The sequence below is a fragment of the Cyprinodon tularosa genome, unplaced genomic scaffold, assembly GCF_016077235.1.
Source record: "Cyprinodon tularosa strain WSP-4 unplaced genomic scaffold, ASM1607723v1 ctg395, whole genome shotgun sequence".
NCBI classification, from domain to species: Eukaryota; Metazoa; Chordata; class Actinopteri; order Cyprinodontiformes; family Cyprinodontidae; genus Cyprinodon; species Cyprinodon tularosa.
In genome coordinates this window covers 435021-462049 of record NW_024039113.1, presented here as the reverse complement: position 1 = coordinate 462049, position 27029 = coordinate 435021, and the positions used below count along the sequence as shown (strand labels likewise).

At 38.7% G+C, this 27029-nt stretch overlaps 1 protein-coding gene across 1 annotated transcript; it reads right to left on the bottom strand.

Moving 5' to 3' along the window:
• trim66 (tripartite motif containing 66) lies at positions 1 to 26144 on the bottom strand. The gene is made up of 18 exons (XM_038297755.1): positions 25989 to 26144; positions 21635 to 21860; positions 20830 to 21043; positions 16301 to 16430; positions 15867 to 15983; positions 15603 to 15717; positions 15184 to 15330; positions 13499 to 13616; positions 12567 to 13348; positions 9998 to 10207; positions 7551 to 7671; positions 7369 to 7450; positions 7101 to 7272; positions 2982 to 3853; positions 2778 to 2898; positions 2593 to 2667; positions 1493 to 1645; positions 1 to 1390 (listed from the first exon to the last, which is right to left on the bottom strand). Exons 2-18 carry the CDS (start codon positions 21641 to 21643, stop codon positions 1154 to 1156), a joined length of 3675 nt encoding a protein of 1224 aa, XP_038153683.1. The 5' UTR covers positions 21644 to 21860; positions 25989 to 26144; the 3' UTR covers positions 1 to 1153.
• Between the last annotated feature and the right edge of the window lie 885 nt (positions 26145 to 27029).

Below are 27029 nucleotides of genomic sequence, written 5' to 3'. Positions count from 1 at the left end.
GCAGTTTTCAAATGTCCTATTTATTTAAGAAATAATGACACTTTCAATGGGTATACATTTAAACCAGCGAGTATATTGTTAATGTGTTCCAGTTAAACGTTTACAATTAAAAGGGAGAGAAAAAAACTTAGATAATAGTTAACTTGTTCAGTCTTCCTTAAAACAAAAGGAAATACAAGATTAAATAATTTGTATAATAAATTTATGCACCAGGTGGAAAAGTCTGGATGTTTCCTTTGAGATGCAGTAGCTTAAAACATCTGTAAACAGTAAATTATTCGAGGTGTTGCAAATTTCCATATATCTATGAAATACTCTCTTATTCAGTCTCAATTTCAATAAATGTGTACGGCTTTTTGTACAGCATTGATTGAATTTGCTTAAATATTTGCTATTCAATATAAATCTATTTTTATAGTCCATATATCTCTTATCCTTACAGCTTTAACTGAAGCTGTTGTGTTCACAGTCTGTCACCTTTTATTTTTCTTACCAGAAGAACTAATTAAGAGACAATTTTCAGTTAATTTTCGAATGACCAAAAAAAAAAAACATTATATAAAGAGGAAACTAATGGGAAACAACAGCGGAAGTGTTTCTTATACAAGATTACAGTAAAACATTGCAGAATTTACCAGCATTAACATTTTAACATTTTGTTTATAACGAAGATCATGTCACTTAAAAAAGTAGTAATATGAGGTTCCAAAAAACATCCAGCTACATCCTGTCTGTACAATACAGCATACAGTAGAGCAGAAAGCGTGCATGACATGTCTACATGTAAATAGATAAAGCAGTAAGCATTGCAGTGCATCATGGGGTTATACTGTGATATGATAGAAGCTTTTATTGTAACACATTAAACTTGTTTATGGCTACAAGAGGATCTCCATAAACTCTGCCACCAAAACTATCCCTCATCGTTCAGCTCCTCAGATTAGCTGCCTGGAGGAAGAATACCTACAGAAAATATGTTTAGCCACCATCAGATGGCAGTACTGACATTTTAAAACAAACCACATTGTCATTGGTCAACTAAATATGATTTCACAAATATCTTTTTATGAACTCAGAGGCTGTCACTTGAAATGTTTCTAGTGAGATAAAAACAACTTCTTGTAAATACAGTTTCATTCTGATCGCTGTTAACTTAAAAGTGATGCCTCCTGGACTTCAGGGACTGCCTCCTCTTCCTCTTCCGGTGGCACTGCTCCCGCCTCTCTGGCCACAGGAAGCTGCCGTCGGCAGCCCTGCAGGTCTCATCGTACTCATCGCTGTCAGAGTCGGCCTCAGCCAAAGGGAAATCTCTATCTGGGAAAACCTCTTTCAGCTTCGTCGTGAAGAACGCCTCCAGGCTGCGGCCTGCCTGGGCCACCTCAGAGTCCGGCTGTAGTTGGGAGTTAAAAAAAAAAAGAATTTGCTTATAATTTATATGAAACGCAGGTTAAACTGAAATAGAATTAAACGTGATTAAGATTGTTAAACTCACATAATTAAACTTTGCACAGTTGCGGAACATGAGATAAACATCAGCTACGAACTGGTCCGGGGAGCTGTAATGTCTTGGACTGCTGTTATTAAGTTTGGCTTTGATCACAGACAGATCCATTGGCCTTTTGATGATCTGGTAGTAATGACGTGCCTAGAAGACAAAACAGAGGCATTCAGGACCTTCTACAATATTCCCTTATCCACCGGTCTGTGAAAACCCCCCCAAAATGAACCAGTTTAAATCTCCCAGGGTATTTCCTTCTCTATTTGCATAGCACTCCGATGTATTCTGTTAGAACTCTGCTTCAGGCTATTTAAAACATACTTGCGAAAAATGTAATGCAAATCAGCCATCCTAAAATTTAGCACAGGAAGTGGGGAGTTGCTAGGGGTGCCGCCAACAATTTGGTGGCTGCAAGCAGCACAATTTGCAGAACTGCAAGCAAAGGACTGCATTTTTTTCATACCGTTACAGAGGATAACAAAAAAAATAACTAACCCGGGTTATACTAAGTCACCATCTAAAGTAAATGTTTTTGTTGAAGCTATTTTTATTGATACACAACAGATACCTGCAGCAGGAGGCTGGTAAAATCACCCCAGCCTGTTTAGTTTATGTCAGATCAGTCTACGGTAGCACAAGCAGTTACTGAATTTAGGGGGTAATTATTTTTTAACACACACAGTGATATGTTAGCTTCGTAGGTTTTTCCTTAATAAACTGAATCCATTATTTGAAAAAAAGAAGTTTTATAAATCAAGTCAGATCATGACTTGTACAGAAACTTTGTCCATAAAATACATCTGTTGGATTTGATGAAAATATGTTAAAGACATGAGTTGGGCCCTAAAGATGTATCTACAATGCTTGGATAAAACAATCTGGATATGAAAGAAGCTTTGTGTAAAATAAAATAAAAATCAATGAGAGAAACAAATGAGCTCCAAAAACAGTTACGATCAAAGGGTGTTTGTGTGTCTACAGCCTTGATATAACCTCCTAAGAGCATATCTGTGTGTCTACAGCTAAAGCATGATAAAAGAAAAGTAATATGTCCTTCACTGTAACTAGATTGTGGGAAAAAAACAATCACTTACTAGTGGACTGACAGGTTCGTGGAAAGGAGCACTCAAGATGTTGCTGAGAATGAGAAGAGCTAGTCGCTCACATTTCTACAGTCAAAAAAAAAACAGGAAACATTTTGGAAATAAGAAAAGTCCTTAAAGAAGCCAGAAACAATGAGTTATTGAGCTGAATCCTGCAGCTAAGATAAAAACCATACCCTCTGATCACAAGGAGACAGTCTGTGTGAGGTGCTCGCTCCAGATGACCTCTCATTCTCACAGTCGTATTCAACTTCAGGATGTGAAACATCTCTGCAAACGCTGCACAGCCAGTCGCCACTGAACAGGATAAAACACAGGTTAAGTTCAGTCTTACCTGAGGAGGACTTTAGAGATGTTGGGTGTATAATTAAAAAGCTTACATTGGAAAGCTTAGCAGCGGAGGGACGTGGCATGATAAGTGGAAGACTTTGGGACAGCGATCACAGCACAGCAGCTCCCCCCCTATCAGACAGACAGCACAGAAGTCCTCGCTCTCCATCTGATCCACGTCCTGCTTCTCCTGAACATCGTCAGTGTCCCTCTGAGCGGGGGGGTTTGCGATAAGAAGCTGCCTCGGGCCCAGACCCATCTGCTGTTCCTCCTCCTGGTCAGAACGGAGCGGCTGGGGGTCGTCAGTCGTAGGTTCAGGTTCAGACTCCAAGTCCAGATCAGATTCCACAGAGCCCTGAGAATCTGGAGGCTGTCCAGAAATAGCATCCGAGTCTGTTTCTACCTGAAAGTTTGGATCGTATTCAGGCTGGGTGTCAGACTCTGTCTCTGCATCCCCTGATTCTGGATCAGCACCCAACCCCTGACCTTCGTCTGACCCTGCATCCATATCTGGCTCTGCCTCATACTCCAGGCTCGGGTCTGAATCCTGCCTCATCTCACGTGAGCCTGAGGATTCCCTTCTAGCTACAAGCTCAAACTCAGCCTCAGAGGAAGATGCTGCATTCGGATCAGAGTCAACCGATCCGTCAGAGTTCAGGGGTGGCTCTGGATCATTTGAATAACAGATGACGTCCTCCAAAACTGACCTGGGATCTGAGTCAGAGTCCAGATCAAGGGCTAAGTAACTTTCTGGTACAAACTTGGAGTTAGTAGGAAGCTGTGTGGATGTTGTTTGGGAGCCGAGTCGCCTGTTGTCGTGGCTGAACTCACAGGAGTCAGAGTAAGTGGCAGACGGGCTGCGAGCAGGTTGCACCTTTAGTGAAAGAGTCTTCCTTCTGGTGTCAGACCCCTCGGCTGTTTCCTGTGGTGATAAAAGAAGTGCTATATTACATTTCTCAGAGAAGGTTAGGAGACATTAACATTTCACCAACACAGATAGGAGCATGTATTAATCTGCCAATAGTACGTGTTCGAATGTGTTTAGTTTGTACCACATATGAATGATTGTGCTGAAAGAAGAAATAATTTATTTGTATAGGGACAGGTGTTAAGCATTTTCTAATCCATTTGCTCAAACATTTATATAAAGTTAATAAACTCTGAAGTTTGTAGCTATGTCTTCAGTGAGGGTGTCTTTGACTTTAGCAAACGTTGAACCTTTCCACATGGGATTCTGTAATCAAAATGAATCTCTCTGTCACTCATCCAGTACCAATGAATTTTCATGTTTCTGTCAGAATGGGATTGGTACTAAATGATTTGTTTGTTTTAGAACATCTGGTCTAAAATTTAAGTTCCAGTCAAATAAATGTTACGACAGAAAACACAAAAAAGTGCACAAGTTACTGAACCAGTAGCTTTAAGTGAAACCTCCAGTTCACTCGTCATGTCAGCCCATGTAATCTTCTAATTTGCGAAAACTGCAAAACGTTTTTAAGGATCATCATATCCAGGTTTTGGGGACAGGATTTCATCCGATTAGTTTGGTGTCCAAGATTTTTACCGCAGCTGTTGGCTGGTGAGGGAGTAGTTTGTTTTCAGGTATAAACAAAGCAATTGAAATGCAATTAAAAGCACACCTGGAGACCCAATGGCGTAAATATCGGTAAGCAGAGACTGCAGTTGCTTAGGGGCTCCCGACCTTTTAGGGGCCCCATCACTGACACCTGGTAGGCCACCTACGCAGTTGTGGACTAGGACGTCTCTCTGCCAAAGGCGTTACAACACAATAATACTAAATGGGCACAATAAAAAAAAGTGGCAACATTATCAGGGTGGGCCCCACATGAAGTACAACACCCCTTTCGCCCCATTGGATTACCCATAATTCCAAGCCATAGTGTAAAAATAAAATACTCAAATACATTGTTCTTGTAAGATCTTTATTGCGGTTTGAAACATATTATATGAGTGTATTTTTTACCAACTGTCTAATAAATTATGCACAGTTATTAACATAGTAATTAAAAGTACCACTGTCTTATTTGCTATTGGTGTCGTGTTTAAACAGCTCACCATCATGTTGAAATCTGCCATGTGTTGCGGTATAAATAAGGTCCGGTCAGACAGACTAGCATCAGGTGGGTAAAATAGCAATTTTTCGCACCATTACTAAAAATGGGGCCTACCAGGAGTCAGTGACGGGGCCCCTAAGAGGTCGGGGGCCTCTTAGCAAGTGCAGTTTCTGCTTACCGATAGTTACGCCATTGCTCTTTGCAGATGTAATGGTGCGAAAAATTTCTATTAAACCCACTTGATACTAAGTTGACTGACCGGACCTTATTTATACCCCAACACATGCCAGATCTGTTGTACTTCGTATGGGGCCCACCCAGATAATGTTGCTTACGGGCCTATTGTTGTGTCGTTACGCCATTGTGGAGACTTGTTGGATTTTAAATAAGAATCTAAGCCAACAAGATAGTTCACTTCTGTGTTGGGATTTAAAAGGTCCATTTTGTTCTTTAGATTCAAATCATCAGAGTCAATCCAATATAGACTTAATACTCAACTTAATTTATCTCTTGGGATTACTCCTACAGAAAAATTCTAGTTCCACTAGCTTATATAGAGTACGAAATGGTAAATGGCATGTACTTATATAGCGCCTTTATTCAAGTTAGAAGACTTGACCAAAGCGCTTTACACTACATTCATTCACCCATTCACATACACACTCACACACTGATGGTGGCAAGCTACATTGTAGCCACAGCTGCCCTGGGGCTCACTGACAGAAGCGAGGCTGCCGTACACTGGCGCCACCGGGCCCTCTGACCACCATCAGTAGACAATGCAGGTGAAGTGTCTTGCCCAAGGACACAACGACCATGAAAGTCGGAGTCGGGGCTTGAACCGTCAACCCTTCGATTACAGGGCAAACTCCTCCATCCAACGCCACTGTACGAAAGGCAATCTTAATGCAAGATGCCATTAAAGATAAAAATACAACAGACAATATAAAAATTGCCCCCTAGAGAAGAACCAATAGAGTTGTCCTAACTTTCCACATGTGGCGACGGCCTCCAAATACTCGTACTCGTACTCGTCGTCTCCCGCTTTATCCGGAACCGGGTCGCGGGGGCAGCAGACTAAGCAGAGACTCCCAGACTTCCCTCTCCGCAGACACCTCCTCCAGCTCTGCTGGGGGAAGCCCTAGGCGCTCCCAGGCCAGCCGAGAGACATAGTCTCTCCAGCGTGTCCTGGGTCGTCCCCTGGGCCTCCTCCCAGTGGGACGTGCCTGGAACACCTCCCGAGGGAGGCGTCCAGGGGGCATCCGAAGAAGATGTCCGAGCCACCTCAACTGACTCCTCTCGATGTGGAGGAGAACCGGCTCTACACTGAGCCTCTCCCGAATGACCGAGCTCCTCACCCTATCTCTAAGGGAGAGCCCAGCCACCCTGCGGAGGAAGCTCATTTCAGCCGCTTGTATCCGGGATCTCGTTCTTTCGGTCATGATCCAAATTTCATGACCATAGGTGAGGGTAGGAACGTAGACCGAACGGTAAATTGAGAGCTTTGCCTTTTCGCTCAGCTCTCTCTTCACCACGACAGACCGGTGCAGCGTCCGCATTATTGCAGCAGCCGCACCGATCCGTCTATCGATCTCCTGCTCCATTCTTCCCTCACTCGTGAACAGGACCCCAAGATACTTGAACTCCTCCACTTGAGGCAGGGACTCTCCTCCAACCTGAAGGGGACAAGCCACCTTTTTCCGGTCGAGAACCATGGCCTCGGACTTGGAGGAGCTGATTCTCATCCCGGCCGCTTCACACTCGGCTGCGAACCTCCCCAGCGCACGCTGTAGGTCTTGGCAGGAGGGAGCCAGCAGAACTACATCATCCGCAAAAAGCAGGGACGAGATCCGCTGGTCCCCGAACCAGACCCCCTCCGGTCCTTGGCTGCGCCTAGAAATCCTGTCCATAAAAGTTATGAACAGGACCGGTGACAGAGTTGTCCTAACTTTCCACATGTGGCGACGGCCTCCAAATACAGTACAATATTTTTTTAAAAGTCATGAAAATTGATACCTGTATAATTCTTTTTCCTATCCACTTTGTTGGGATTTTGAAAATAAATATTTTTAAAACCCTCTGTATTGCATTTACCTGTTGCCATGGGCTCTGCTGAGAAGGTACTTCACTCTTCTCCGTCTCGCTGGTGGGCAAAGGGTCGCTCTGTCTTCGTCCATGTGGGGGGAGCTGCGACACAAGTATTTTGAGACGCTCCAAGCAAACCACTGGAACCTTAGACCTCGAGTCCTTCAGAGACTCTCCATTACTTCACAGGGAAACAGAGGTTGGACAATGATGGACAAAACTCTATTATCATGAGACTGGATACCAGAGAAGGATTTTTACTGAAGATTTTACACACCTGCTGATGCTACTTCTTGGTAATCTGTGCTTCTCCTTGGCTCCATAATGAATCTCTTCATAAACAAAAGCAGTTGGGTGATCTGAATAGAGAAAAGATAAACATGCAGTAGGCTGTTTTACAAATAAGCTCATTTTTGAAAATGCAATAAAAGTAATCGATGTAAAAATACAATTCAACACCTGGTTCAGTCTTATATGGCAGGGAAGGAGACAGTCCTTTGGATGGGGTTGGGTCAGTTTCATTGACGATACAGAGTCCTCCATCTGAAGCTCTCCTTTGTTTTAGATCCATGATATCATACTGAAAAAAGACAAAGAGGTTCTTACAAGGTTATCTGATAGAAAATCTGCTTTTCATTTAATTTTCTTTGGAAGTGTTATGGTTCTCCCCTTTTGGACTTTGAGTTTTGAGTTATCTAAGTAATTCTATTTTGTTGATCTTTGTTTTGTATCCTTTTTGTGTTATATTTAAGCAGTCTTGAGTTACTCTCTGTTGCACCCTTGGCTCTGGCTCCTTTGCCATAGCCCTCTTCTATCCACACCTGCTCTATATCAGCTGATTACCCCAGTCTTTGTTCTGTCTCCCATATATACTCTCCCTATTTCAAATATTTAGTGCTGATTCCTTGTCGTTGCTTGACTCCTCATGTGTGATTTCCCCTAGTTTTAGGTCTCTGGTATTTTGTGCTTGAATTTTGTTTCTCTTGCCCTTTTTATTTCATTAAACCTGCAAGAACTCATCTCTGCCTCCGTCATCTCTGCATTTAGGTCCTAATCCAACTCCCACCCACATGTTGACAGAACATATCAATGGATCTTAAGTCATCTGGGTTATTATTTTAAACATTTCTTTAAAAAACAACAAAAGGCAATATTGTATACACTGCAAAAATGATCTACAACTCAACACTTCTTAAATTAAGTGTATTTATCCTTAATTTGAGCAGGTTAATAAGATGATTTGCCAATCAAATGAGTGTTTTTACTCTTAAAATAAGAGTAAATAAGACTCTAAATAAGACAATGCAATGTTTCTTTTTTTCTAATTTTACAGCAGCTTTAAAGGCTTGCTTCATTTAGAGGCTCATAATTAGAAAGTTTAAATGAAGCCTATATTATGCTGAAAATAGAAACATTCAAAATCAAACTACCAGACATGTGACCTTGAGGTCCTACTTTTGCACCTGTTTGTAAACATTTACACATATCCTGTTTTCTCATAACATTAATCAAAGGCCATGGTCTTAACATGCCTACTTTTTAAACCATGTTTTTGCAACAACACTAAAATAAAAATGAAGTGTGAGCAGTTTGTCAACCACAAGAAAAGTGGATTTCAGTATATCTTGGAGGCTTTCAGTCATCTGTTTCTACTTGACAAACCATTCTAAATTCTAAGAAATAAAATGTTGTTTTTCCTTTACCAATTAGAAGGATTATATGTTTGATCTGGAGTGAAATGAGACTAAATCATTGGTAAATCTGGTCATGTCCTACCTCTAAAGACAGAAAAGATGGGAAATCCCATCCACCACTTCTACTTTAACTAAAACATGTGTAACAAAGATAAGTCTCTGTAACAAATGCATATGTCTGAAAAACTTGATAGTAGCATTAACAGCTGCACAAACATCTTTCCTGCAGCTACTTCTTTAAGGGTATAGCAATTTTTGCAAATTTTTGAAAAGACACGCCCTCTCCACATAAAAAAAATGCCCATGCACAACCCGTATCCACACTAGCAATGCCTATTAAAAGCATGCAAGAGCATGCACCAGATCATTTCTCCTTGTGCATGCTCTTTTTAAAGGTTGCTGTTTGCATCGCCCATACAAGCTTACTTTCCAATAGAACATTTACAATATTTCAACTATGTCAGACTTGTTATCATTAAGTGAAAATGGGGACGAGCACGTAGGACGACCTTACGTTAAAATATCCTCACTAGAATGATTGACAATTAAGATGACCACTTATTTAGATGATCCACCCAGAAAAAGAACATCCTCCACTATACCTTTAAGAAGGGTTAAAAGCAGAAATGATCTGTGTCCAACAATGGTGGATTTCCACACACGCACTTAAAATGTCATTTTCTCCATTGTAAGTCAATCATAGATTGCATCATGAAAACTAAAGTTTCTCCTTCTGATCAATGTTGTACTTTTTAGATAACTGTATAAATTAATTTGTAACTAATTCAAATAAAATATAAACAGGAGGCATTTAGAAATCAGTACCTCTGTGGTTTTTTTCTGTGTTCTTATTAATAATCCCCTCATCTTTCACAGTTGCTTTAAGTCACTAAGCTCTGGAACCTGTATAACCACAGAATTAGTCATCTATCCTCTGAGACTGAATTAGCCTTAAACAGGAAGATAAGCTGGCTCTCCATGCACCACAGTTGTGCATTGACTGGGACTGCATATAAGGTCATTTATGTGTTTTTATTTTCCTTATACAATGATAAAGTCTCATTCAGTTGCAGAGCATGCATATATGTGTAATATAACTGAAAACAATGCTTGTATTCAGTAAGTGAGTTTTGCATTTTAAGAAACTGTATAGGATGAGCTCCTCTCTGCAAAGCTAAAGCAGAAACTGAGTGATCTTAAAGAAGGGGTCACCTTCTTTGCAGGCCCTGCTTCCTGAGCATTTGTGCATCCTGCAGCATGCCTTTCAGTGTAGGGGCTGGAGGGTGGGGCTGCCAGCTCTGTTGGGATACTCCGGGAGCGCCTCTTCCTGGTGGTGCACACCGAACTGGGGTTAAGCCTGCAGCTCTGCACATCAGAAGCATGTTCGTGGGCTCTGGCAGACAACTCCAGGGACGTGGACCTCTGTTGCAAACAGTAAGAGAATGAAATTTCAAGTTCAATCAGATGCAGAGGTGCACATGTTCAAGCCATTAGCAGCTGAAAGGGAAAGGAGTGGGATGTGCGTTTGGTAGAAATAGATAAAACACAGTTGGAAACCTATTTGAAAATAAACTATTCAGTCTTTACACGCACACCTGCATAAATTAGTGTTATTATACAGGCAATGAAAGGTTTTGCTACCACACCAATTATCAAATGCAAATTTAGCAGCAGGTTTAGTGCTGTTCTTTGATTAAACCAGACCTGCAGAGCACTTGTCACCATTCTGTCTTACATTGCAGTTTAACTAATGCACAGATTTGTTTTAAAACCCTCAGCCCTGTCTCAGATAATGTGAGGAGGAAAGCTGGCAAATGGTTTAGCACATTTTTTTCTTTTTTCTTTTTAAGTACACAATCATACTTATTCAGGTTAGACTTAAACTGAGCACATTCTTCCAGATATCATGTGATTAAAATACTTACCTGATCTACACCCCGCTGGGGAAAAGATGCAGGATTCAGAGTGGAGGAAAAAAAGACACTAATTCTTCTCTGTGGAAGCTGGGGAGCAGCTTCTTGGAGCAAACCACAGCTAAAATCAAACTGGCAGCGCCTGCTATTCCCACAGTGACTCATTACTGATAGGTTAAGTACATAAATGACTGAGCCCAAGTGGTTTTATATCATTTTCAGACGCAGTGAATCGAAAACATAAAAGTAACATGTTTGTGCTCATAATCTTCTATTAGAGAGAGAGGTGATTATGTGGCTGCTAGCACCTCTGGTGTTAAGTGTGAGCATGATGACAATGAGTGCACTCCTGCAATTTTAGGATGCATTGTTTTAATTGTGAGTGCAGCTAGTTTTTTTTACCACCTTTTCTTCATAAGAATCAAGAGCAATTTCATGTTGGACCATCTGTTAATGGGCAAACAGAATGTAGAAGTTAGTTCTCTGGCTTTGAAATAAAGTGTAAATTTCGATCATAAATCGTTACTGAACTGAAAGCAGACTCACTTTTAATCATTCTCTGGCTTTCAATTTGACAGCGACGCTGTCTTTAATGTTTTTTGTTGCTGTTTGGGTGGCTGCATAGTCTCTGAGCAACTGCACTTTTAGGGGAAATGGACTTGACCGAACAGTGGTGGTTTTTGAGAGTTTCATATAAACACCTTTTTGTGGTATACCATATTGTGCACTGAGACTAAGCACAAACGGTTTTTTTTAGCTGGTAATGCCCAGCCAAAACCACGTGTGAAGTAAAAGATGTGCACACACACACAGACACATCAAGGCAAAAACTTTAGTATCTTAAACTAAAAACCAAAAAAAAGAACATATATCTACAATTTTGCTTATTAATGTTATTTTGTAATGTCATTCCAAACCTGAATTAGGTCAATTTTATAAAAGATGTGGTGAATCTAAGCTAAACTGAAATGTCATCAATGGTGCCAAAAAGAATGCTGTACTGGATCAACTTATAAAGAAATCTATTTCTGTAGCATTTTGTATTTAATCATTACATTTCTAACATTAAGAACCTGATCTTCAAAGATTCCAAATTAATGGCTCTAAATTGCATGTGCAATATTTTTTGTTTTGAATGTGCAACAAGTGGGCATGTTGCAGGTCATCTACCAAGATTGCAGCACAAATGGTAAATCATGCAAAGCAGTTTGGTTCTGCCCATTGAAATGAGTACAGAGTGGCGGCAAAAAAGATTCAGTTGTGGTTAGAGGTAATGATGATACTTAGCTAAAACATCCTAATGGTACAGCTAAATAATAATTATAGTGCATCTGAAATAGGTGCATGTAGAAAATAATTAGCTGTATATATATATATATATATATATATATATATATATATATATATATATATATATATATATATATATATATATATATATATATATATATATATATATATATACAGCTACTTTTTTCTACATATATATATATATATATATATATATATATATATATATATATATATATATATATATATATATATATATATATATATATATATATATATATAGGTTTTATATATATATAGGTTTGGGCTTTGACTAGTTTTATATATATTTAGGTTTGGGCTTTAACTAGTCTTAAACATTACCTTGAAGCTTCCTCAATGAATAACCTAATGTTTCAGTGGTCTTTACCAGGTTTAATTCCTATAAAAATGTCACTAAATCCTCATATTAGGATTAAATTATTCTTTACACTTTTATGCTAGTTTACTTCATGAAGGGTCAATCTATTGTATTTATATTATTTTAACAATAACATAAGATTCTGGTCTCCAAGGTCTAGTGTTAGAAGGTCTCTAACCTTGCCATCTCTATGGACTCTGAGAGTGAAAGCAGGTCTGGTCCTCTGCTGTTCTGCAGCCACACAAGCCTGAACCTGCAGCTGGACTTGGCTCTGATCCCTTCTGTCTGCCTCCAGCTCCTCACCCAGAAGCTTTCTGCTTTCATCTTCTGCTATCTGTCCACAGGTCTTCTCACTGCCATGCCTCTCCTCCCAGTTCTCCTCAGTCATCACATCTTTGTCCCTCAAAATGTGGCTGACCTCCTTTTGCAGAGACGGTTTCATAGACACCTTCCCCTTACATTGACCCGGACCGCTACGGTCAGCACTGAGGTGCGCCTGGCTGTCTGGAGCAATTTCTTTCTGGAGTTGATGACAGGAGACATAAGTTAAAGATGGAGGATCTTGTGATGCAGCTCCTTGGCTGCAGCTGAGCTGGATGGCTCCCGGGAGAGAAGATGTTGGAGGAGGGAGCTTGAGGGAGCTTTCTGTCTCCCAAAACCTCTGGAGCTGCTGACTCTGGCGCAGTGAAGCAGGAAAATGAGTGGGCTGAGTACAGCTGGAGTTACACAGAGTGCTTTCCATCTGGCTTTTGTCCAGAGTGGCCAGCTCCAGCTGAGGGGGGATGTTGTGTAGGCAACACATCTGAGGCTCACAGCAGGCCTGGTAGCCACAGCCCGGCTCACGACCTCGGTGAAACAGGGCAGGTAGAGCCAAGCAGGCCATGGGCTGGGGCCTTAAAATACTGGAACAGGCCAATCCTGAAGGATAAGTGCAATTTCCCCCCTCAACAGTCAGCTGACCTGTGAAAGCCATAAAGATACACAATATATCATCAAAAAGAACAGAATAAAAAAAAATTACAGATTATGAATTTCTTTGTTAAAATCTCAATAAAAAAAAGCATAAAAACTTTGAATACAAACAATTTACTTTTATATTATAGAGTTTACCAAAAGAGGAAATCTGCTTTGTCCAGTAACTGGCATCCCAGTTAAATTTGATCTTGACAGGACTCAAGGAATCTGTGTGGAGAGACGCCTCCAGCAGCTGCTGCATCTGAAGAGATATCTTATGGACAAACACAAACCTTTTTAACTAAATTGGGCAAAAATTTTAAGAGGTAGATGCATCTTAGTGAAGAACAATGTGGTCCAAAGCTAATGTGTTTGATTCAAAAGCCAAAATCATATATCAACGCATGATGCATGATCAACTGAGATAACTAGATTGGACTCGGTGCTTCAAGGGCAAACACAAACAGATGTAAACAAGATATTAAGCTGGAGCTGAATCATTTCCAGAGTAAAGTCACTGCTGATTCAGAGACATCGTCAAAAGTGTCTTACCTTTAGCGGATAAAAAAATGTAACTATTTCTCAGTGGTGTTAAATTTTTTATGGATTTTTTTTTCAGATGGAAGTAAATTTTGCATTGTTTTTAAAAATCTGTCTAAATAAGGGGGGGAAAAAAACACTTAATGGGTTGAGTCCAGGAACAACGTTCCAGAGTCATTATGAAAGTTGAAAGAGTCCAGACTCAAGAATGCAGATGACATGAAGGCCATTATCAAAGCAATCTGGGCTTTCCCTACACCTTAGAGTATTTACATGTAATTAACTCTAAAGGGGAGCTAACTCAGTGTTCAATGCATGTACTGCTAATTGTTAATAAACTTTAATGTGTACCAGTAATTTATTAAGACCATCAGAAGTGCAAACAGTTGATTTGAGTAAATTTCACAAGTTTCTGAGTGTGAACGCAGCTCTGTCCGTTCATCTCCACCTTTCTAAATGCAGATTATACGTGTGATTTTCTTTCCTCGCCGTTTAAGTCCAACTCCCAAGTTCACATAACACAACATTGTTACAATGGAAGTGAAACCTAAAGATGGGCTCCTGATTCTGATCTGAAACATTTTTGCAGTATCAAGTTTATCATTAAACAAAATGACCAAAATGAGCTACTGGTATATGGTTTGACTTTAAAGTACGATCTTAGTTATGGTTTATTTTTGTATTGATGCTTTCATTTCTGCTTTTCTCTTTTTCAGGGCTCCCCACTTTACTTTTGTTGGCATTAAGAATTTAACTCTAAGTGAAAACAACATGCATTTGATTTATTAGGAACTTTTACAGCTACATTTTCATTGAAATCTTTATTATCGTAACCAACTTATTTTTTAAGATACCTAAATTTGTTTATTTTTTGTCCATTACATTGTATGGGCAAATATCATATATGCTGTATGCAAAACCTTCTATAAAGAATCTTTCAGCTTGTTTGTATTTGTAATCTTTAGGGACTTTAGCTCAAGCTAAACACAGATTGATGCATCCTCATTTGTGGTTTCTATCTTTAGCAAATTTCCTGTGTTTATGGTCACACAGATTATTTATACACCGATAGGACGCTGCGTGCTATAAACGTTCCCAGAGGATGGGCTACTGCTACTGTGACAAACACACTGGCCCTTGCAAGCATTCCTGTTTTAATTCAAATAAAATGTACCACACGAGTTCCTTTATTCTTTGTTTTTTTTCCTTTGCTTACAGGTATATTGTTATTTCCCTTATGTGTGCATGTTTGTGTGTGTGCATGGTAGAGTAGGACACGGGACGTCTGCTTGCTGTCTCACCAGAGCTCTGCTGAATAGCACCGGGCCCCTGCGGTGATGGGTCGTGGCCCAGTTGATGAACTTCTGAATGTGGTCCAGCTGGCCACAGATCTCTATTGCCCCCTGCAGCTGGTCCTCCAGACGCTGCTGAAACTCCTCAGAAATCTTCTGCAAAAAAAAAAAAAGGAAACACAAACAAAGTTATGAGTAGTTAGCAGAAGACAGCACAATTGTGACCAAACTGTAGTCTACAATCAACAGATGCCTTTGTTGGTAAATCTAGAAGCCAAATATATCCGTTTTAAAATCATCAGCGGATTATTTTGGGCTGCTGCTGGCTCTGTTTTTGGGGATTGATTAAATCCGGCTGTTATTGATTCTCTGGATGAACACTCACGGCTATCTGAATGATAAGAATGAAAGAAAGAGAAAGTAATTACCTCCAGTTGCTCTATTAATAGGTTGGCTCGTTTGTTAAGCTCGTTCATCATAATCATCTTTGCCATTTTAATCTGGTTCTCTGCCTTCCTGTGGGCAATCTTTACTCCATGCAGTCTGTACAGACAGAAAGGGAAATAAGGGTTTTGTTACCTTTAAAATGCACAGAAAAATCGTATTAAAGACAATAATACATTCATTGTAACACCTTTATATTCGCCCTTTGATTGCATTTTAATCAAGGTTCTGAGTGACTTGGAACAAACCTGTCTTCCATCTGTTTTGCACTGTTTTCCACTGAAGACCGTCTCTCTTCCACTTGCATCATCAGGTTTTCAAACAGCCACTGCTGATCCTGCAGGGCCTTACCAATCTGCACCACCCTGAACACATGCACACAGAAAGTTCACTAATTCATTCATCAGAAGGGGACAAAATAACAGAATTTAGTGTGTTTTCCCCAAGGATGCTACATTATGCATGTGACCTTGGAGGTAGCAAATGCTCCCTTATGTCAGTGAAAACAAACAGGTATGAATAGCTAATGAACATCCGACCGGCCAAGGGTAGTGTATGCAGATGCATGAGATAAAAATGACAGGGCAGTTAAGGAGAGATTCAGCTCAGGGGAAGAGTTTTACCTACGGTTAGCCCCCTTCTCTCTATGCAGTGCCCTTGTGCTACATGGCTGAAGACTGACCTGTGGTTTTTGTGGGAGGACAGGTGACAGCTGCTGCAGCACAAAAGGTCACATGACTCACAAAAAAGTTCCAAGGGCTCCTGTCGGTGAGCGTGGCACATGAGGAAGGAGCAAGGATATGACCCAGGGCCTGAAAAAAACACACAGACAGAAAGGAGAGAGTCAAAAAGCACAACACTAACAATGATGGAGCAGCACCACATGCTAAATTAATCAGAATGAGACAAACATTTGTTGCACCAAAATCCTGTCAATTACAGAGGAACCTGAAAGACACAAGAATAATCTGAGCTTTTTTAATGATACAGAATATATTTTTTTCTTTAGAGAGAGAGAAAGAGGGGCATATATTTTGCAACATTCATTGGGGATGTTTTTAATAAATCATTTAATAACTAATTTGTAGTTTAAAGCCAGAAAAAACTGGTGAAAAATGCATGCAGAAAAAATCTCATCATGTTGTAATGCTACTAGAAAAATCTCCAATAGGATGGGAGGAAGCCTGATGAATTAAGATGTGTGAGGCAAACCCCCTGACAGCCGAAAATGCCCTAGAATAACGATGGAAATTCACCTATCGACAAAAATGTCAAAACTGCACCACCATTATCTTCATAGCAGTCCAGGCTTGTAGCCAACAAGAGCTGAACCATTATGCTTTATCCAGGCATCCTACAGAGACGTCGCCTAGATCTTCTTTTTTTCATTTACAGTATAGAGATTTTGAATATATTTAGGAAACTAGAATTCGTATATTTGGGATATTTCACAAATATGAAAAAGGATCAACCTGTGACAAAAAAAACACAAAATCATAAAAACCTAACTGAAATTGAACTAGGGCTAGCTTTTAGACTTAGACAAAACTTTATGGTCATTTTGTGTACACGGAGTGTAAAAAAAACGAAATTTTGATGCATTCAGCTTTTCGACAGTGAATGAGTAACTTAGCAGTGAAATGAAAATATTTCCATTTATAAAGTGCAGCAGTGATCAAAAACAGTGTAGGAGAGACACGGTGCAAAACGTATTGATGTGGAGGGTGCAGAGCAGTGCAAAATAAATAGATATGGTGCAAAATGCAGTAATGACTTGATTCAAGTTTTCAACAGTTCAACAGTCTTATGTTAAAGGAACACCCGTCCCAGCGGGCCTTACATGTGATTCAGCTTTTGCACACAGATAAAAATGATTCCAAATCCAGTTTATGGATTAGGAATAAAGAAGAAAACAGCATTAAATTTGGATTGCATGTAAAGGACCCCAGCGTCAATATATTTTCCAGCTTCCAGTTTATCCTTTATTTCTGACAATGATGATATGAACTGGAAATTATTTCAAAGCACTGCAGCATTATTAGCTGTTAGCCGCAAAATAAACTCTGAATTAAAACCAAAAGGTTACAGTAACACCCAGACACTATAAAAGCTTTTTAACCTCTGACATCAAGCTGTGCTGTAAATAGATTTGCACAGAATCTATACTCTTGTTGATCTATGCACTGCTACTCAAAGAGTCACTTTAGATTTCTTTCTTTATATAGTCTTTCTGTCTTCACTCATTCAGCCATTGTGGAGGAATGTAGGCCCAGACTACATGTTATCACTTTATAGTAAAGGTTTCTATAAAAACATTGAACATTAAGTCTCAAACACACCTCCAAATTACCTCAGTCTATATAAACATTCTCTTCCTAATTATTTACATTCTTTCCTTCCCTCCTAATTTAAAAGAATCCCCAACTTTCTGTTTCGTAGCTAATCAGCTTATCAGTTTTTTAAACCACAGGTTCCAAAACCTTCAGCTTCCTACCAACAAATGGTAGCAGAGTAATCATCCAATCTGTTGGTTGAGTGAAAAACATTTCTACAAAAACAACCAAAACAGTTAGTTTTGTTCATTCTTAATTGATGCTATTATATCCGCACTTTGACATGAATTTTTATTAAAAAGTAATGTTTTTATTCATCCTTTAAGTTTGTTTAAAAAAAGCATACATCTGCTTCAACCACCTCTGCTTGTGTGATTTATTTGTAATTTTTTTTCAATCATTCTTAGGGACCCGTTCTGCAGTCTACCTGTTTGACATTCCCGTTTCAGTCCACAGACAAATTTTAATACCAGACTAACCTGCGTTAGTTTAATAAGCGGATATCAAATTATAATGATTAAGTCAAAAAAGGCAACAGACTTGGTTCTGTTTGAAAAATTAACTACTATCTACACCTAACAGCAGCAGATCTTTAAGAATCTACAGCTTATTTAAGATCAAGGGGGCTTTACCTCGATTGGACTTAAACCTACCTACCCTCAAAACAATTTTTTTTTTCCTTCAACCCTTCATATTTGTATTTGTTTTTGTTTTGTATCTTTCTTCCTGCTGCTAACTAAAGCACATTTAATTTTTGTTTAGAAGCTGATGGATAAGACATGCCCCTATGGGATTTTATTGCAACAGATCAGAATTCATGGTTGACCCATTTATAAATAGTTGGACATTTTAAAGGTTAATATCATTTAAACTTTCTCATTTGTTGTTGAGGAGGTTTTCAAACAACCATAGCTTAAAGGTATAGAGGAGGATGTTCTTTTTCCAGGTGGATCATCACAATAATTTGTCCTCCTAATTGTCATATTCTGGTGATAAAGCCATCCTACGTGCTCGGTGAGTCTGACATAGTGGAAAAATTGAGCGATGCAAACAGCAACTTTTAAACAGAGCGTGCACGAGGAAAAATGGGCTTGTGCACGCTGTCGCACGAAGTTTATTAGGTGTTCTCTATTGGGAGCGAGTACAGGGTTTTGCATGTGCAATTTTTTATGAATTAGCGAAAATCCTCCACTATACCTTTAAAGTCTTATTTGAGACCTTATGGGACAGAAAGTTATGCCTTATAAATCTTCAATGCTTTTCCAACCAATTAAATATTTTTCTCACTTAAGTTTTATAACAAAAAATACTATTTGCATATATAGTATTTTATTTCAGTGATCTTTACCTTATGACCTTTTTTTGATTTTGTTTAACAACTTTTTGCAGCTAGTGGTATTACACAGTGAGCTAGTTTATCTGTTATGAGGAGCCATCTAAGAACAAAAAGTGATGAACTGATGTCACTGTGAGCTATGGAAGCCCAAGGAATGGACAGGTGGAAAGAAATCTTCATTTTCCTAAATTATAATGCTCCTATCCTCATTACTGATAAATCCTCAGCCCAAAGACCTCGATGTGTGTAGTTAAACAAAGTCAAAAAAGTGTAGCCATACAGCTAATTGATAATCAAAATGTTACATGAGTTCTTTGATTTTTAAAACCATAATTTTCAAAAACTAATAGGATGATTATAAAACATGCGAGAAATGGATCAGTTAAGCCAAGGTGGTGAAATATGATTCTCTTTCATCTCCATCAACACTTCTGCAGACCTCGATGGAGTCCATTTCGCCTGGACTGATTGTCGGTTGGATTTATTCATGTTTTTAACTTTAACCATATTAAACTGAGTATTTGTTTCAACATGACCACAGTTTATGTTTGTCTTCTTTAAATGTCTACATGAACAGATAATAAACTTTTACTCTATGCTACAGCTGGACCCAATGATGGTTATTAAGATCATTTCATAAAGGTAAAAACATTATGTAAAATCTGGCCTGCATCTGCATCGTGCACTGAGAATCTTTACCTGCATATCTGCACTGTAATACAGGATCATAGTGCAGATAAAACATGATAATACAAGTGTACTAAATAGGTAGAAGCTAAAGGAAGTTGAGGTTAAACTGGGACTGGGGTTGAGCGAAGGAGCTAAATAAACAATGTGTCAGTGCAGAGCCTTTGAAGTTCCATCAAACATGAAAAATGCCAAAATACATCTAAGGCGCATGTAGATAGAGCAGTAAAGAAACATTTGGCCCACAGAACCTTTGTCTAACAATAACTCAAAGGCAAAAATAAACAAAGCCCTGCTGCTCTCTGGTGGCCAGCTCACCTCATCCATCCAAGCACCCCTCCCGTCTCTTTCTCTCTCTCTCTTTTTTTTATGTCTGAGCATGCAGATCATCACAGATCTCTGTGGCAGTGAGCTGAGCATCACCTCGGGTGCATCAGTTTGATCTGACTGACCACATCCTGTCTGTCAACACATTCACACGGCTTTTCTCACAAGTACACAAACCAAAGAAAAGCACTCGCTCTTTGCGATTAAGAAGCCGAGGACGGGCTCGTTATGATTAGATATTGACCTGCAAATGAAGCTGGCTCCAAAGCAGCACACTGGGGCACACTTCAGGGGTTTTAAATAGCGAGAAACTAAAATTAGCAAAGATGAAATCATCCCATTCCTCCAGAATCTGGGCCATGCGTTAAAGATAGGTACAACAAAGCGCACAGATCTCCAGGAACAATCTGCAACCATTGGCATCGTTATAAATTATTCAATGCAAAAGGCTCCTGCTGAAACATTAAACACACCAAACAGAGCACAACAATAACAACACATATAGTGGCACAGCAGCTAAGTATCCACCTTGTCCAGTAGGAGGCAGTGAGCTGGAGCTTCTCTGGTGAAGTTCAGCACACTGGGCAGCACTGGGCCTCTGCTGCTGCTGCTGGAACAAATCTGTATAATCGGAGGAGGCTCTCTGGTGCTGGTGCACATCGGTGCACTGGTAGCAAAGCCACTTGTTGCACAGCGTACAGAGACTCTGTGCAAGTGTCGGCTCTGTGCACTCTGAGCAGATCTGAAAGAAAAAAAATGACACCGTTTAAAATAGACTGTGTGACAATATCATACAGCTGCAAGTATCAGAAAATATTTCTGTGCAGCTGTGTTACTTGAGGCTAATTTGAACTTTAATGAGTTATTGTAAGTGATTATACTTTCAGAGATTATAACTGTGCAGGAATAATGTCATACATAGACATTTTACATATAATTTCTACATGTTATAGACTGAAAATGGAAACAGATTTTTAAGGTTTCCCACGTTTTAAATATTCTACACATATTAAAGTCTCTTGAGTTTTTTATCACTTCTTATTTAGAAACTATCATTCCCTATAGAAAAATTCTAAAACTGCAGCAAAGGAACTGAATAAATCAATTTATATGACATCTCATCAAACCTTAAAAAAGTATTCCCCAAACATTGAAAAGCAAGTTGAGAAAAAAAAAGCTTCACAAACCCCGACAGTGCATTAACTTTACACAGAAAGGTCCCTCAGTGAAAATTCAAAAACCGCTGCACTAGCTTAAACAATCTTCTACTGTGTCGGAACAGAACAAAAAAAATTATATCCAAAGGACATAAAGCCGGAGAGATGCGTCTTACCTTCTCCATTTTCGTGCTTGGAGCAGAGGATGTTTTGCCTGCTCAGCTGGAGGGAGCAGAGAGGAGAGATAGAGCAGCCCTGAAGCCACAGCAGCAGAAAGACTGAGGCTTCTACCTGAGGCAGGAAGCAGCACAAACCGAGAGGTGGCCCCCAGAGGAGACAGCTTACATGACAGCCTAGCGGTGCTCTCTCCTCCCCCGGTTCATCCAAGTGTAGGACCCCTCTCTGCAGAGAAGTAGACGAGTGTCACGTTCAGATTTATTTCTCTGCTCTCTGCTGCTGACGCCAAAAAAGACAGGAGGGAAACCTAATCCTTTTTTTCTTAAATAAGCCTGTGCATAATAATTGGGAATTAGGGAGATAACATAATTATTTTTTTGTAGGACATAATATCCCTGGAAGCCATTTCCAAAATGGAGAAAGTCCAAGTGACCTACAATAAGGAAGAAGGGTGAATTTGGAATACATTGCGGGTTGTTTTTGACGTTAGCCGGCTGAGAGTGTGTGAGCTATGGCCTTCTCCCCCTTCATCAGGATGAGGAGGGGACATGTCCCAGAGGAACTACACTCCAACACAGAACACTGAAACCGGGTCAGGCTTGGATAAGCTCCAGATGGGACTAGGATACACTCCTGCAGCTCCCTCAAACATTATCAAATCAATTAAGATTTAACCCCACCCTGCAAATGAGATAAATAGAACATGCTATAAAACGAGATAAAAAAGTTCATGTTGACTTAGAAGGAAACGCAGACTCAGAACAGGGATATTTGTAAGACTTGAAAATGGCTTATGAAGATGTGACCGTTGAAAAAAAAGGGAAGCAGGCTGTCGGGTTGACACCAACCAAAACTAAACACCCTACATCAAATATGCCCACATGGACTTGTGAAGTTAGTCTGCCTAACAATAACCATCTACAGCCTGACCTACAAATCTGACAACTTTCTCATCCTGGGATGTTTCAGTGGGGAGCTCTGAGAAATCCCATTCCCCACTGTGCACCAAAAGACCCAATTCTAAGCACAATTAATCGGTTGAAGCTCACCCTGCTCCCCTCCTTAACATGTTTAACCCCTGCACTCTCTTCTTCTGCACCTTTACAGCATTTATCTTTTACACTAAAACCTCCATCCTACTTTCTAATCTGCTAAGAAGGCAGCAGATATGTGCACACCATCTCAAGAGACAGCCCAATAATAGAAACCTGAGCAGCAATCTGTCCCTTGCAAGCTACTTCTTTGTAACATCTATTAACACCGGGGTGATTAGGTCATGCAGAACCTAGGATTGCTTTAAGAGTTTCCTCCTTAACCAGTTAGATTTAAGGTAAAAGAAATTACAGGAAAAAAGGAAGAAAGACATTCAAACAAAACGTAGAAACAACTGTTTCTATTATACTCTTTAATACTCAACTGGGCCAAAAATATATAAATATAGGTTATTAAAAAGTGCTCAATATAATTATATTTTTATAAATTATAAAGGACTGAAATTTCCTTTTTTATCTAATAAAAAGTTAGAATAATGTTTTCATCTTTCACTTCAGGCATGAAACCATCTAAGAGGACCTTTAATTACAAAATAAACAAAAAGGAGGAAAGAAATTACCAAATATTCCAAATCTATTAGAGTTGCCCAGTGAAATTATCCAGGAAATCTGGAATTGATTATTTTTTTTTATCTTTTAACAGTTGAGATGAGCAGGGTGAAAATATTTTTTTTCATATTAATTAAGTTTATTAAGACATAATAATTTCAAAATGTTCTGTCCATAAAATCATCCATAAATGTTAAATACTTTTATGCAGACATAGAAATTAATAAAAAACCTGATTTGATGCATTAAAGGATTTTTTAAATATTTAAAGTTCTTCAGGAAATAAAGAAAATTTCTAAAAGTCACAGTTAAGAGGAGACTTCCAATAAATCTGGGAATGTGGATCTATAAGGAATTTCTGATAATCCAATATGTTTTATTATTTTTTAACATTTTTTAAACATTTTCTTAAACTATTACAATATTCCAAACTGTTTATAGGTTAATTCAAATAACTAAAGGCATCATGGACACTTCAAAATATCATTGCTTTGATGACTTTAACAAGTACCGTCATCAACAAGTGAGTCTTCCCTGAATGTCTTTCAGCATCTCACCCTTTTTTAAGGAGGATTATGTTATTTTGTTGACTGAAAATTATAGATATAATCTTAAAATAGCACATAGGAATACAATCCTCTTCTGGTTGACCTATAAGGCCTCTAAATATAAAGTTAGAAGCTTTACAGGTAAACCCATAGTGTGTATTCATGTAATTTAAGGTATCTTGTTAACTGCTACAAGACGTCTACCCCTCAGGGAATATTCTGCACCTTCAGACCAGACTGTTTTATCAAGAAATTGTTTTAGCTAAAAGTTAGTTTTTATGAGCTTCTTTTAACAAGTATTCCATGAGATTAAATGATTCTGGATCAGAAGTGTTGGTGATAGCTCTCTGATGCATCAAGCTTCCCCAGCCCCACCTGTTGCTGCCAGCTGTCAGTCAGCTGTGTGTAAACTGTAAAGGTGTTTTTAATTTCAGTATGCAGCCTTAAAACTCTTAATTACTTTTTCAGCCTTAAGATATTTAGAGATTTACAGCGAATATGAAATCTAGATAATTAGCTGGAAAGAAAAAAATGTTGACCCTACGGTGGCAATAAGGGGAATTTGAAGATGGTTTATATGACAACTATGAACAAGATTTCACAGTTGAACAAAATCCAGAATTTCCCCATTGTGGGACAATAAAGGAATTTTCTATTCTATTTTTCTATTCCATTCTATTTAAAACACAGCAGGGGCGGAGCTAGATGGGGTGCCAGGGATGGCCATGGCCACCCTTAGCTTATCATTGGCCACCCCTACCATTTTCTTCCCCCCTCTAATACAGACGGTGGCAGCGGTAATACTCTCAAGTGAAATATTCAAAACATTTAAATTTTTCATATATTAACAATTACTTGACAAAAAAACAATGTGGTTAATTATGCACATCAATATACTAACATTAAAGATGATAATTCCTGCTCTTTTCAAAACTAGATTTTGTGTTATATGGGGTAAAGAGAAATTGTCTCTGAAAGTCATCTAGGAGTCTTCAGTGAAATCATAGATAAATAACTATATTAATAAAAACTTAATAATCAATTTGTGTATATATTAGTACTTGTAAATATCAATTTTATGTAGAATAACTGTTGATAAAAGTAGGTAAGTAATGACAAAGGAATAGATGTTTGCCTCAAACCTGAAAGAACTTTATCCACTATACCTTTTATCTAGAAAGCTCGGATGTTGAAATATATGCATCCATTTGTTAGCAAAGGCTGTAGGAAAGTATAGTTTGACTTTATTTGGAAAATATGGGTGTTTTGCTCTTTAATTTTCCTGTTGAAACAGTGTAGATTAACCCTGAGGCTCTGGTGCCTATCCGCTTTCGGCCACCCTTATAAAAATGTTCTGGCTACGCCTCTGCAACACTGGACAGAATTTCAGTATTAAACTGTTTTATGGCTAATAAATATGATTAGAAATAAATAATAAAACTCTATATGCTCAGTTTAGTTTCTACCCCAACTTCTTCAATGACTATGGTACAATAATAACCCAATAACTTCAAAGACAGAAAAGTATCATCAAAAACCAAGACCAAAAAGACAAGAAAGACTTATTTAATCACCTATATTCTATTTTTAATATATAGTTTATACTCAGCCAAGAACAAAGGATTAAAACTGCATAGTTCTGTGTGGTTTTTACTAACATTTGCAGTCCTGTCCCTTCTGCTGTACACATTTGACAACCTGTATTTCCTCTTTAAGGATGTGTCAGCCTGAAGGCACTTTATTAGAGCGCTTTTGGTGAAAAAGAAGAATCCTGAAAGGCATGCAGAGTGCGCATCTCTCCATCCTCAGCCTGCCTCTGCAGCCTCACCTCTTCCAGCGCATCACGGAGCTCATATTATTTTTTAGAAAGTGCGCAGGAGATTCCGCCCCTATCATGGCATGGTGGATCATCCAGAACGCAGCGGATCAGTCCGCAAACACAAACTCCGCTGTTTGCAATCCACTAACCCTTATTTACACTTGCGCTTCTGCAAAACATCCTCCCTGCCAAAAATAAATAAATAAATAAAAAAGAAACGCACACACGAGTGGATCTTTGCGTCTGAGGCTGTCAGAGTGTTGTTTTCGGTCAGGAAGAAACGAGACTGTCCGCCGGAAAAAATAAAAACATCCCTCCTGCTGTCAGCCTGCAGATCTCTGCAGCCTAACAGTCAAACATATCAGAGGTAGTTTTTTTGTTTTACCTTGACCTCAGCATCTCTGGGCGGCGATCCTCTCACATCGGATGTCGCTCTTTTTGGTCCGGACAAAATTTTGGAGATTCAAAGTCTCGCAGTTAATCGTGAGATTTTCTCGTTGCAATACTTCTGACGTTTCTCAAAGCTGAAAGTGTGCAGTGGCACCTGGCAACAACACTTTCCTTTCACTGTGACAACTTTTTTTTTTCTTTCAAACGTTTATTTAACATGTGGTCCAATGTAAAGACACAGAAATAGTTATATGGATAACAATGTACATAATTGGGCTAGAACAAACCCCAATATACCCTCATATATAATCCCATACAGAATACAAAAATTTGAAATAATAATAACATTAATAATAATAATAATTCACAGCGATAACTTTACATGCCCCTCGCTTATAGTGCAACAGCATGGCAGATACTGGAACAGTGCTGTTAAATGTAGTAATAATAAAAAACATTCTGCCATCTATCATTATCTTTATTGGTAATGTTAAATGTTTTTGCTTAAGATTATTTCAGGCTATACTTCCCAATGTCTCACCATTGCTATTCTTTCAAACCAATCAATCAACAAAAAAACCTAATAATAATAATAATAAGTCAAACATATTTTTTAAAACTAAATATTGATTTTTTTTTTCTTTTTAGGAGATGTTAGCTGAATAGTTTTGAATACCTCTATCTCTTACTTGTACATTATAGATGCAATAAGTTACAGAAAGAGATATCATGGACTAATGTTTCAGCACTTAACAGTGATTTAATCCAACAAAATTTGAATTCAAAATTGTCATGTGTTTTTTTCATAATGTACTAAAATATTAATATTTTTATTTTTGCCATTTTTGTGGTAATTGGCAGATTCCCTGTAAAACAAGAATTATGGTTTAACACCTTTAAATAAACCATGTTTTAAGTCTCAACTTCTTACTTACACATCATGACATGAAGTATATGCGGTGAATTCACTAGGGTAGGGCTTTGAAATTGTATATTTTATTTGTGTCAATGAGAATCCTGCTGCCAAAGTCCTAAC